The sequence below is a fragment of the Monopterus albus genome, unplaced genomic scaffold, assembly GCF_001952655.1.
Source record: "Monopterus albus unplaced genomic scaffold, M_albus_1.0 scaffold103.1, whole genome shotgun sequence".
NCBI lineage: Eukaryota > Metazoa > Chordata > Actinopteri > Synbranchiformes > Synbranchidae > Monopterus > Monopterus albus.
In genome coordinates this window covers 2,149,728-2,163,793 of record NW_018127983.1, presented here as the reverse complement: position 1 = coordinate 2,163,793, position 14,066 = coordinate 2,149,728, and the positions used below count along the sequence as shown (strand labels likewise).

General features: G+C 41.2%; 1 protein-coding gene across 7 annotated transcripts in view; it reads right to left on the bottom strand.

Moving 5' to 3' along the window:
- Positions 1 to 14,066, bottom strand: part of lpp (LIM domain containing preferred translocation partner in lipoma) — a 154,923-nt gene that overhangs the window by 7,029 nt on the left and 133,828 nt on the right. For all 7 annotated transcript variants that reach the window (XM_020609956.1, XM_020609959.1, XM_020609963.1 and 4 more), the window contains one exon: positions 2,179 to 2,357. In XM_020609956.1, coding sequence (XP_020465612.1) covers positions 2,179 to 2,357 — 179 coding nt within the window. The remainder of the gene's footprint in view (positions 1 to 2,178; positions 2,358 to 14,066) is intronic.

Sequence of the window (14,066 nt, the reverse complement as noted above, 5' to 3'; positions counted from 1 at the left end):
TTTGTGAGAGGTTTACTGATCTACCCTTAGTCACTATTTTGGATAGTGAGACATTTTGAGATAATACACCCAAGCAGTTCTGTAACTAATGATCATTATATTTTTTATTGTGTCCATTACTTTCTAGGCTAAATAATTAAACATTTGGTGACTAAAATGTCTAAAAATGGTGAAACGTTCCCGTAAAAGCCTTAGGTGATGTATTCAAGTTGTTTGACAAGTCGGGCAAAGCCAAAAGATATTAAATTACGACAGAAAAAGCAGCAAATCATTACAACTGAGAAACTGGAATAAGAGCTGTATCGTTTTTGTACTGCATCCTGTATGTCTACTGGTCATAAGTTCAACCGAAAAGTGGATTTTCCCTTGTTTTTAAAATAATTTTTAAAATTAAAAAAGATTAAATTATCACAGAAAAACAAACAACAAGAACAAAAAAATTTTAAAGTCTGAAAAAATGAACAAACTTGGTTGTTTTCAGCTTGTATATTCAACACCTCAGGACCCCTTGGATTTATCTTACGACTGATGTGAGGTCCCCAACCCCTAGTTTGGTAACCACTGGTGTAATAAATTTATTACGCAAAAAAAAAAAAGGATATATTACAAAGAACAATTATGGTAACACATTATGAAACAATCACTTAGACAAGGGAAAAGGCACTGCTTGTACATTGTTCCTTTAATTATTCAATAACTCAACTATTGAGGAGACAGTAAAAGCCAAACTTTCCCTTGTCCAAAATATTAATATAGACTACTTAAGGAACAGTTAAATATAGCCGGGTTTTTACATAGATCATAAGGGACTCTCACAGAAACTTTAACAGAACAAGGCTTGAAACCAGTAACTCTGGAAATGCCTTCAGCAGGTTTTTCTAACTATAGGATCAATGAGGATATGAAAAGCACACTGAGACCTCAGGTCCTGTGAGGCGACTGAAGGCCAGGGTGGACACTTCTTCTATTCCACATGCTAATTCAGTGCCTTTGAATCAGGAAGTGATGGGTTGTGTGACTCTGGGGAACCACGAGCATACAGTATAAGCCAGAACAAAAAAAATAATAAAAAATCTCAGGGCGCGACTATTCCTCGACACAAAGGGCTACACTGTTGAGGTCACACTTGTCATGTGGAATTAAACAATGGCCCAGTGCAGCTACTCCACAAAGCACTCACACCAAAAGCCAGCCATTTACTTCTGGTTCCCTTCTGGTCACTGAGTAAAGGAACATTTCTGGTAATGTGGTGGTTACACAATCGCAGTGTGAAACAATGACAGGAATTTACTATTAAATCCATGTCTACAGCTCCATCTCACAATGTCATAGGGCAGTATTTCCCAAAAAGGAAGCAATAAGATTCTGTATTGACAAGATCTAAATATATTCCTGACTTTCTAAAGTCAGCATTAGCATTCATTTATCATTTGTTTCTAGCCAGCTTCATAGTCATTTTTCATTCTTGTTTCTTTTGCATTTTAACTTTGTTTAGAGAGAAATATCTGGCTCTTTAGCTGCTAAACACTCTGCTAGGTTCACCAGTCATTAACTTTGTCTGCCTGGTCACATTACAATTAGTCATTTCAACAAGTATTGATGTAAAAAACGGATTAGTGTAGCTTTAAAGGACTATTCTGGAATTTTGGAAATATGCTAGTTTCTTGCTGTACTGGATGTCAGAAGGGAAGACGTGCTTAGCTTTGCAAAAACAATGGAACCAGGTGAAAACTGTTCACCTCTATCTATCCAAGGTCTTTCAAAAGCACTTCTTGCTTAATGAGCACATTACCGGTAATACAAAAGTGGTTGTAGCATTAGCTTACAGTAGCTTTAGAAGAGCTGGAACCATGTGTTGTATGCAGAAGCTCAGACGTCTAGTGCTTATTGTGGGGTGGTTGTTGTAACCGAACAAACTAAAACCAGACATGTCTTGCATCGGATAAAGTGATCATTGACAAATACAAGAGTGACAAAGCTGAACATCTATAACTCCAGTCAAACGTAGATCCAGTTTTAGTATACTTTTAGCTCTGGTTTGGCCTCCACTGAGAGGCTCTGTAAAACTGAGGGGAACTAGGGTCAGGTAATAATTCTTTGTGGGTTTGTCAGTACAAGCAACCACTTTCACATTATACACAGTGCCGCTTTGAATGTGATGAAAACATAATTACATACTTGTGAAAGTCCTCGATGCAGTGGATGTGGTTGGAAGCATCCACAGTGAAAGGGATGCCGTCCAGACTGCGGTGGCACACCACGCAAGTGAAGCAGTGAGGGTGGTAGGCTTTCCCTGTGGCTCGCAGGATGCGCTCCATGATGGGCTTACTGCAGATGGTGCAGGTCTCCAGGGTGTTCTGCAGACACAAACACACAAGCCCCCAGACACCCACATGGTTACACAACAAACCTGGTGATGAATGCAGTGATTCTGATGATTCATATTCAGTGGACCTTTAAATGCTTGTTTACAATCAGCACTCATTTCTAACTAATTTGAACCAGTAGGAATAATTTCAAAACATTTCTCTGTATTTCCCCCAGTCTGGGCTTTGTAATTTTAAACTTTCTGCTGCCAGCGTCACACTTTATGTGGCTCTGCTCCCACTTGTGTAACAAATAATCCTCACTCAGGTTCTTTAGCTGGGCTGTTCTCAATTGCCTCTGAAGCTGAAGGAATCTGATTAGCACTCCCATCGAAACACAAACAGAGCCATTTTTCAGCTGCCCTCACCCACACTCCATCCTCCCATATGCAACAGTGTGAGCAGTAAATATTTCCATTTTGTGATGACTGCAGGTTTTCTGCAGCCAGGCGACTGGGCCTGCGGCCCGCGGGGGGAACGTGACAGCCGCCTGCCTCAGACTTATTTGTGGCATCTCTCTTCCTAATATCTGCCGGGAGACACCATTTGTTATTTCAATATGTCATAAATAACGAGCGCCTCTCTAAACAGCAATGCAATTACGGAGGGATGGATATATCATGTGGGGTGATCAATGTGCAGCCTGATGTGGCTGTGTGAGAGCTGATGGGCCTCGCTGTCATTGCTTCTCACTCAGGCATTTCCTGGATCTCTGTGCGTCTCTGTTCATCCCCTCTTTCTGTGCTTGGCTGGGCTAAAGAGTGCACGGTTCAGCTGTTCCCAACGGCTCCCGCTGTAGTAGCAGGCTGCCTCGGTGTTTCCAAACACAGCTCTGGGTATGTAGCAACACTGCGCTGCGTCATCAGCTGCCTCCCAGACACACCGCCGGACCCTGCCGTTTAAAATGACATCTCTGTGACCACTTTTCCGAGGTAAACTCCCAAGCATCCCCTGTCCGGATGCGGAGCATGTGCAGTGACATTTGTAGTCTATATGCTAATGAATGCTGCAGCTGGATGGAGGAGGTGCATTGAAACCACAGTGTAAAACTGATTCTGTGTGATGTCTGACTTTTGCTTCTCAGGCCTCGACACTACATGATCCTGTGCCACTGGAAGGTAGGAGAGCACGAGATGAGAGCAGCTGATGTATGACTCGAGGCTGGGCTGGAATGAAGTGTTTGAAAAAGGGCCAATTCTTCAAAGCACTCCTGGAGAGGCGTTATTTCATGAAAAGCAATGTGTGCAGACAAGCGCTGCATCCTTATCCCCCCACCCCCGACTTCAAGACGGTAACAGAAATAAACATTATTCCCTGGGCAACATTTGTGTATAAACAATGTCCATATTGCAATCCTGCTCGATCCTAGAAGTGGAAGCCTTTAATGAGCTCCCTACACTGAGCCCTTGAGGTTTTCTCACACATGCACACAGACACAGAGAGAGGTTGAGGTAGAGATGGAGAGAGCGAGAGACAGACTATATTTGCAACCTGAGAAATTAACATGGTGCGGCCAAACAACACTAAACCATCAACGCATCTGTCTGCATTCCCACTTACTTATTCTCATCTCACTTCATGTGGGAATACCTTGCCCTTGTTTAGCTTAACTAGAGCATATGATTTCACAGCACACAGTTCCTCCGGGCCATTGTAATGAGTACAGTACTCAAAAGACAAAATTTCTCTCTGATAAGATTCTATGACCTCAATTCATTCATTCTGCTCAATCTGTTTTTTATTCACTTGTGACTCCTTTTATTTGGTATTAGGTATAATTAATTAGCCCTGTTACACAAACCAGGGCCTGATGTCAAAACAGAAAATGTACATGAAGTTTGGTCTGTGGTTGGGCACAACTTCCAGATGGTTTAGGAGATTCTGTGGGAATCACTCATGCCCTCTCTGTCAGACATCCAGGCCCTGCACAGTTTGCCACTAGAGGGCTGTATATGTCTGCAGATGTCCGAGTTTTGCTTTCTTCTCACTAAATGTGATGTATTCAAGCATATGTATTCTTTTTTTCTCTCCTTCTCCCTCATACATTTCTCTAAGTGTTTGCCCAGAAGGCTAAACAAATGTCTAGGCAGATGAGCTAAAGTGAATTTAGGTCAGACAGCCTCTTGCTGAACTGAGGGGTGAGTAGAGTGCGTTAAAGTCAATTGTGGCCTCTTTTTTGTCTTATTGTAATCTGCTTGCTCTTGTTACAAAGTGCTCTCATGGCTTCATACCAAACGCACTGATGCCCACACAGCTTCACCACTATTTAGCAGTCCTCCTGAACAACGTTTGACACAGCTGTCTGTTAGAATGAGCAGTGTGATGGCAAACGAAGCATGTAACAGGGAGTTAAGAGGCCCCATGTGCTCTGCTCTGAACATTAGACGGGTCTGACAGACTGAGACAGAAACAGATAGCCACTAATGTCAAAAACCCACTACCAACTATAACAGTGAATCTTAGAACATTTTTGTTTAAAACCTGTTAATAGAGTGAAATAATTGGACTCCTTTTCACTGTACATCAGCATGGCAGGTGACAGTGCCTTTAGACTTAAGAACAGTTTTCTAATCTGATACTGAAGTTTAAGACCTGGGACTACTATAACTAATGATCATCTGCAGATGGCTTCCTCAATTAATCGATGAATCATTCTAGAAAACACCAGTAAATTGTGAAAAAATGCCTATAATTTCCCAGAAACCCAGAAGTCATCTTCAATTAACTAACACCCCCAAACCCAAGAATATTCAGTTTACTGCCATGTAAGGCACCAGATCCTCAGTGAGGAACCTGGAACCATCAATGTTTGACACCTTTGCTTGAAAACTGACTTAAAATTAAATGGGTAAAATGGACACAAACTACGGGGTCACAGATTCAAATGCCAGTGCTTTTTCCTTCTGTATCAAACATTACACATAACTGAGTCTATAGTGTGTAATCTTCAATGGGTAAAACAATGCTGGAATAAAAAAATGTGTATTCCATGTTTGCAAAAAGAGCAAAGAGTTGAAAATCTGCAGCAGTGCATCACTAAATTTAAGTAACTTACCATAAATTTTATACCTATCTACTTTTTTTTCTCCTGTAGCTGAGCGGTTTGAGCTCGTTGTGACTGAATGCAATTTATGACCTGGCGCGCTGAACTTGGAATGGGTCAGATTTACAGATCATCTGATTCTGCATGTGTGTGTGTCCAGACACACACAACCTGCTGCTCGGCATCTGGCTGTGCTGTGTGAATTTGCACCCTAGTGAATGTAGCTCAGCGATATCTAGTGAGAGCTTGTTCGAAAGACAGAGCTGAGTGCTGCTGTTGCTGTGTTTGGTTGGTTTTCTCTGCAGCGAATAAGAGACACTGACTTGGTCGTGAACTATGAGTCAAATCACTGACCCTCCTACTTCCTGAGGGAAGGTGCCTGTTGACTTAATGAACCTTGACAAGCAGCTCCTCTCCCTTTTATTGCTTAATGTAGGTCAATCATGCAGCACATAGAGAAATCATTTTTGCTAAGAAATGCGTAATGATGTGGTCAGGTGTCTTATTTTTCAACATGAAAGTGCTAAAAAAAATTAGAGAAACTGAGAACATGGGAAATAAGAAAGAAAAATGAACTGCTGCCTGTCTCATCGTGAGATCGTGCTATAGAGAGTCAAAAAGTTACAAACTGCAAAGAGTCTAAACTATGGATTTTAAAAAATTTGGCTCAAATTTTGGGAAATATGTTTATGTGATTTCTCACCCCATTCAGATACACCAAAAAAAGCCTCGCCTTCCTTGAGCTTCTGTATTTTTGGGCTGCTATTTTCCTACCACTGCAAATAGCAGCCTCCAACATAATATTTGGCCCCCACAAGTTTTTCCCTTTTGTTTGCATCAAAACTTGCAATTTTCTGTAAATAACATAAACAGATCTGCAAAACATGGGCATGTACGTTAGCAACAAAAATAAGCAATGATTTGCCGCAGAACCACAATATGCAGCAGGTCAGTAGACACTGCGTGCTGATAAAAACAGATCTCGGTTTATTGAGTACGAATAAAAGCATACATACACCCCACTCTCGTGAACGCGACAACTCGGGAAGGCTTTGAGGAAATTTCTTCAAATTTGGAACTTGAGGATGAACATTCTGCTGTTCAAAGGTCAAAGTATCCTCACATCTGTCCCATTGCAGGTGAATTTGGCAGAGGCATACAAATGTACAGCAGTAATTCTAGTTAAAACTCTGCAATAGATTTATCAGCATAAATCAGACCCCAGTTATACAAAGGGTCATTTGAGGGAGCTTGTGAAGCTGGAGTCTGAGCATGTTAACTAACAAATTCACAGTGATGACAAGACACACAAGTAAAACCGCAATTAGTTGCTCTCCTTACAGAACGTGATGTAGCATGTTAATTTGCTCTTAACCATCATTATGATGGCTTAAATACATTAGAGATAGCCTCCACTTATGTCTTTACAAAATCATCCCATTTAATGTACCAACTCCACATACTAGGGATGAATTCCTCCACACCAAAAAACAAATGCAAAGGTCCAAACCAGAAAATCTTTCAACAGTTTTCTGTTTGTATTTTTGTATCCCTTCTGTTACTGTCATGGGGAAGAAGCAGAGTTGCCTCACTTGCAGCCGACCTACCACCAGCTTCTGTTCATGCGTATTAAACAGATCTGGCAAAACTGTTGCTCCTGTTCGAATCCTAATTCTGGATTAATTAATTAATTGAGTAATTGAGAGGTTTTGGGAGCTACTATGAGTAAACTGTAAAACCTTCTGACAATGCCAAAATCACAGTGGAGATGGCCAGTGGAAAACACCAGAAATCTGCTTTGGATGAGGGAGGTCGGGAGCTCATTTAAATCTTCAAACATTTGACGAGGGACTGTGGTAGCACTGCTCTTCCCCGATCTGTGGTCTGCTCAGAGGTGGAGAGGTCTGTGTGTGGAGAACTGAGTTTCCTCTGAGCTGGTTGAGTTCAGTGATCATGACTGTCTCTCCACCTCATCATGTGAAGGTTACCAAGTGAAGAACCCCCACCAATTCCCTTCCCTGCGGTCCTGCTCTCACATGGGACCCTCAACACGATCCCATCCCCAGCCCTTGACATTCGATTTTCCAGTGACCGGCGCTCCCTGGCATCCTGACTCTGGCGATCGGTGCAGTTCCACAATGTGAGCATATGAAGATCTATTAACACGACCCGACTCATTTACCAAGCCCTGTCATTTACAAGCATGTTATGTAAATCACCCACTCGTATCTGTTCTGCTGTCCAGATGCAGACGACTGAGATGTGTGTTTGTTTACGTGTGGGTGGGAGCGAGCATGTCACACGGTGGAAAGTGATTCTTCTAATGGCTTGCTAACTCCAGGGATCACTGACCTTGAAACTATCAGCTGGTTAATTCACAGACGGAGCATTTGTGACACTCATCTGTGTGCATGCCAGTCAGTCAGGGAGAGGGTTCGGTATCTCTGACCTAGAACAGTCCTGATTCCTCTGGGTGTACAGTACATCTACTCTGCTCAGCTCAGTCTGTCTGTGTAATAAATTCCCACTGGCTTATGGATGACCAGTGCATGCAGGAATGGGACGGCATCCTGCCGAAGCCTCCTATCCCGATTAGTTTGACTTTTTTACATTTATTTTATATCTCAGACTGGACAGTTTAGGTGCAGCTTCAGACCTGAGATCTGTCTCACCTGCAGCTGCTCTGCCTTTGCACATCTCACCTCAGAAGAAGAGTCTGGACAAACTAACAAATGTCAAATGTGACTCGAATATTTATACATTTATTACACTCAGCCGTGTCGCTTTATTTGCTGATGCAGATTCCTTTGTTTTAGCTGCGTGATAACGTCACTCTAAAGCCAACAGGGACAGGGCCCGCATCGAGATCATGCTTTGCTCAGGCCTTTCTTAAAAGAATAAAAGGTGGCAGTGAGAGCCCTGATATCTCTCTCTCTCTCATGGAAAGTGGCTGGGCCTGCCTGTCTGCCTTAAATTCAGCTCTGGAACAGAAGGTGACCCCTCCGGACTTGCTCTGGCTACAGAGGGAAACTGACAAAGACCCCGGCAGTAGTTCTCTCATGCCATGAGTTACAGTGACATTGTGGTGGGTTACCACTGGGTCAGATATTTTTCTCCTGCCCGGGGGTGGTGGGGGGTACGGTGCTTAGACAAAAAACATGAAGGCTTAGAGGGCCCAGTGTTTTGGGTTCACACTCTTGTTTTTTTGTCCAAACACTGTATTCTAACAACAGTGCTTGTGCTTTTCATTTACTTGCTTGTAATGGATAAGACAGCTACATTTTCTGTAGTGTGGATCAGAAATAAGAACTAATGACCTGCTTGAGTTTAGTGGGCTCACACCCACTGTACAGCGTAATTATACATACACATAATTGTCTTGGCAAGTCTGGAGATGTGCTAAGATGTGAAATCCTATTCATGCAAGCGCTATCTAATTGGCTCACTCCTTTGAGGAATTGGACCGAGTTAATCACGTCTGAATATACAGAACTCAATTAGAACTCCGCAAGCTAACGCAGACAGCCATGAATATTTGATGACGATGTCAGCAGAAAGCGAGCCTCTGTGTGTTCATGAGCGTGCCTCAGACGACAAGGAAAACCATACTTGCCGCTGCCGGTGTGTGTGGGAGTTGTCTCAGTGTGAGCAGCAGCTGTGCAGCCACTCGCAGACTTGCAAGCTGCAGCGCCACAACAAACATATGGGGGCCCTAAACTCACCACACTGGTTACAAGCCTCTGGATCTGACTACCTGGATATCCATCACAAAGGAGTGACAGGTGTGTGGGTAGTGAGCAGTCGTTTCTAATTACAGCCATATTACTGTCAGGGAAGCTACATTATAAACTTTCTGTTTCTGCGTTCAGCTGTTTCTGTCACTGTGCCTGGATGTGAGAGAAGAGATCAACCTCTCTGATTGGATGTAATGTATTGTATATTCCCTCACTCAATGACAGCAGTAGCTTTAGGGGAGCTCTTGGGGATTTCCCATTGTTAGGTGGGAGAGCATGGTTTGATGTGCAGTGGAGGACATCCATCACCGGGAGCCTCAACACAGCTGGAACTAAGCCTGTCACCTCTAGGTGCTGTGCCATCATCAGAAAGTTCGCTTTGCGATTAGGGTGCGTTTGAAGTCACTTGTACAACAGCAAACAACTAGAGCGGTAGTTCCCTACCTTTGTTGTCTGATGACTCCTACACTGCTAACAGGTGAACTCCAGCACCCCTTCATCGACACCACCCCTCACGTGTATTTCAGTCGATGGCGGTGGATGTTTTGTAATGCTATACTACAATATTATTTTGAATTATCAATTTTCACGTGTGCATTCCTACTGTTGCCACTAGTACAGGATATTTCAACTATTTATTCGTTACTTTGAACTATTTACCTGTTTATCTGTTACTTTTAGTTCGTGACAACATTACTAAAGATCAGTACTGCACAACATTAGACCAGGCTTTCTTTTTGTACGACTTTCTTCCTAAAAACAAATAAGAATTTAAAAAAATAAATGACATAATTTACATTTTTTTAGAAATAGTTGAGCTTCTCTACAACCTTTCCACTAGAAGATGACATTTTTTAGTTCACGTGGGATAACTTTTACTATGAAACAATAAGTTGATTAATTTTCTGATGATAAATTAATTACAGTAATTGACAGTTATTTCAAATGTTTGTGATCAGGAGAAGAAAATCAAAGATGTACAGTATGCATTCTGCGCAATGCCTGAAAATACAACATATTTTTACATCTAAAGCTGGAATTTGGTAAACTGCACTTTATAACACTAATTTAAAAAACAGTTATTGGATAAGCATTTGTTAAGGAGATGATTTGTTTTTTCTAGTGTGCAACTAGCTGATTGGTAAGTTGAGCACCACAGAAAAGTGCAGCACTGACTGATGACAGAAAACCATAAGAGTTTGTGTTGAAATAGTGGGTCTGCATATAAAATGAGCCACATGCAAAAAAGGCTGATAGCCAAGCTCTTAAAAGGCTACATGACTGGGTGACCAGAGAGGCTGACATCACTACTTTCCAAGACAGACAAACAGACATGTACATCAGTCAATCACAACCGTTTCCTGGTGACTGGCAGGTCAGGGCCACTGTGTGCACTTCTTCCTTTACAATAGTAGAAGGGAAAATCTTTTGAAGAGCATAACGAATGAGACCAAAGCCCATTTATTTTAAATAACAGTGCCATAGTACAACACCAGATAATGAACGTAATTACATTCAACCAAGTTGGCATCAGTGACCTTGGTTGGTCTCGGAAATTCTGTCAAAAGACGCAGAAATAGATTAAGGTTTTTGTGTGGGCAAATCCCAATCTTTTTATTACTGTTCTTTCAATATGAAGTTCTGCTCCTGGCATGACCTTGTGTTACTCACAGTACACTTAAACTGTTCTTTGGATTACTCGTATTCATGCGAGGTGGTAGTATAAACAGGAAAGACGTGACTCTGCCTCAGACAGGGAACTGAGCATTATCGGCAACCCTTTAACCATTCACTGGTGTCAGTTAAGCAGACTGAATGGATCTGTTTACCAGCACAGAACCTGAAGCTAAGGGCAGCTAAGGAGCCTTTTTAAAATAAATTACCTGGGTGAGAACCGCTGCAGAAGCTTGCAAGAAACTACTGTGGTAACAAGGCTGATATGGATGACATAGAATGGACTTAACAGGAGGCATAGTACCCTGCGTAAGCAATTAACCTCAGTGACACCGAATCCCACTGCTGAAGTCCTTCAAAGACCAGGTGAGCTATCAGAGAGATGAAGAGCCCCTGCTGCTCTCAGCTCTGTTCACTAATATGCTCCCGTGGTTAGAGGCTGACTTCCTGAAGTGAAAGGAAAAAGAAAATGACTCTTCATTTCTAAGACTGCAAATTCAAGCAGGGTTGGTGACTTTAATAATCCCCACTAGCTGAGAACATTTGGGCTTGAACTTGAACTTCTTAAAGGGTTTGTTGTTGTGAAGGCGTACAAATGTCTCAAATCATTTTTTTTTAAATCAAGGTCTATAAATATGGCCTTTAGTTAATATAGTGAGACGTGAGCCTCTATGAATGGACATACAGCATCATGATTATTATAGTTAGAATCCCTCAGTCTTCAGTCATGGTTGATTAGGTGACACTTGTGGTGTCATCAGGTCAGAACATTAAGTGCGGTGTGATACTACAGCAGGCACTCCTCAAGCAACCAAATAGCAGCTGATGTGGCCAAACAAACTCACACAGTTTTAATGAGGAAATGTGTCAATAATAATTGCAATTGCTCCCTTTTGTTCTTCAATCCCTTACAAAAATTTTAAAAAATGATACACCAACAAAAAAGTGCAGAAAGGACTAAACTAAATGTACTGCACTTCCTGTGACTGCTTCACACCAAATGCCTTCCTGTTTCCATTAGCACACTGATTTTAATTTGACAATTAGCAGAAGAAAGTGTTGGGTTAGCTTTGGCAGCAGCTTGATACAGCTCTAATATGGTGTCAAGAGAGCAAACCAGAGGATGATTCAATATGATAATGTAACACTTGCCAAGTGTTTAGACAAGGAATTATTAATCTCTAATTAAGGGCCAACAAGCTGGAATAGGTTCGGCTACTGGAGCAATGTGTGGTGTTCAAATTAATCTCACAAACCATATGTTTGAACACTTTCTTACTGTATTTGAACGTGTGCACATATACAAAACAACTTAAATTATTAAAATAATGAAAAATATGGAAAATGAATAAACCAAAATAACAAAAGCTTAACCGTGTTAAGTCTTTTTTCTCTTCACAGACCAATATCAAAAAACTAAGTAATCCCTCCTCCTTGTGAGGAACAAGTAAATCTTGAATAATGGTTTACTTAGGATACGTTCCCTTTTTATGTCTGCAATATCATGGGGTGCACCCAATCTAAATCTGGTATCCAATGTGGAGTGGAATCCAATTGGATAATTTTCAAATCCAAATCCCTTTCAAGTCACTCAATCACACAAGAATCCAAAGTCCCAAGTCTAACAACATTATGAATTTACCTACACATACTTAAACATATTCACATTTCCAGCGTATATTAATCACAAGTTAATATTCATATATTCATATATATATATATATACATACATAAACAAAATGTATGGCTCACCAATCTCCTTGTATTAATACGAGCATACAGTAATGTTGGCACCAATTTTCAATTGGTGCCAATTCTTTTTCTTCCTTTCCCTCGCGACTGTATCCGTAGTCGCTATGCCATATATCCAATTTCTATATTAAAGTGTCTTTGGCCTTTTCTACTCACACTACCCAGGTAAACAACTCCAGAACATGTAGCTCTTTTAATCTCCGTCCATACTCCGTTTTTCTGTTCTGCCACACCCCTGACTCTACCCAAGGGCGGAACTTGTGAGGCGTATCTCACCTGACCCTGACAGTTCCTGATTGGTTTTGTTACTTATCAATCTTCTACTTATTTCTTTTCCCATATGACAGTGGAAAATGCACAACCCTTCACAATAAAGTTACCTCTATGTATCAGTTTTCTTTTTGTTTTGGTTTTTTCCAATAACCACAACATCAGGTGGGTTACAATAAATTTATAAATGTGATTAAATTGATTTTGTGAATCCCTCATGAAAACATGCCAACTCTAAACAAAATCAAAATCTGCCTCTGAATTCATGAAAGCATTGCTGTCCACAACCACAGTAGTAAATGCCCCAGAGAAACTGACCCCAGGGAAAAATGATTCATTACACACACATAGATACACAGTAATCACAACACACAGTATGACACTGCCTGTAGCTGGTGTGTTCACACAAAAGCTGACAGACTGTGCGCATGCTTGCCCTATCAAATGACAGCACTTTTCCTCTAAAGTGGAGCACTCTTCCTAAATGTATTACAGCTCATATCACTGCTCTCAGCCAGCTTTGTCTGAGATGGTGTCCTTCAGGAATGTAAAAAAAATTCCACATTCTGCACCATAATGTACATTTTAACTGCAAGATAACTGAATATCTTAACAAGAGTAACATTAAAGAAGCAATCTGTTATGCCAAGACAACCAGCCACAAGGACAGTTTCTTCCCCCGGGCCATCACTCTGATGAACACTTGACCCACGACAGTGACTGGACAATAACCCTCAGTGCAATACCTGTAAATACTGTATATACCTTGTACATATCGATCCGTTGAATCCAGACTGTGTGTATATAATATTTTATTCTTACTCCTAAGGCACATTCCTTTGCTTGATTGTACATTACTTCTTTACTTCTGTTCTCAGCCTTATATTGTTTACTTGCCCACTGCTGCCTTACATAAGGCCATGTACATAGGCATTGAGAGCCGCTGTACCAGAGTCAAGTTCCTAGTGTCCAGCACACCTGGCCAATAAAGCTAATTTTGATACGTTTACATGTATAGAACAGGTTAGTTTACACCAACAATCCCAGGTCCTCACAGGTTTTGGGTCATCACATGAAAACATATTGTAAATGTTATTATAAATCAGGCTGCATAAAGAGTTCTCCAATTACTAAGTGACCCAGTTAAGATGATCTGATGTTATGGATTATAATTTGAATTGTGTTGATCTTTGCTTTTGCTGTCAGCCGCTGAACACTGAATTATAT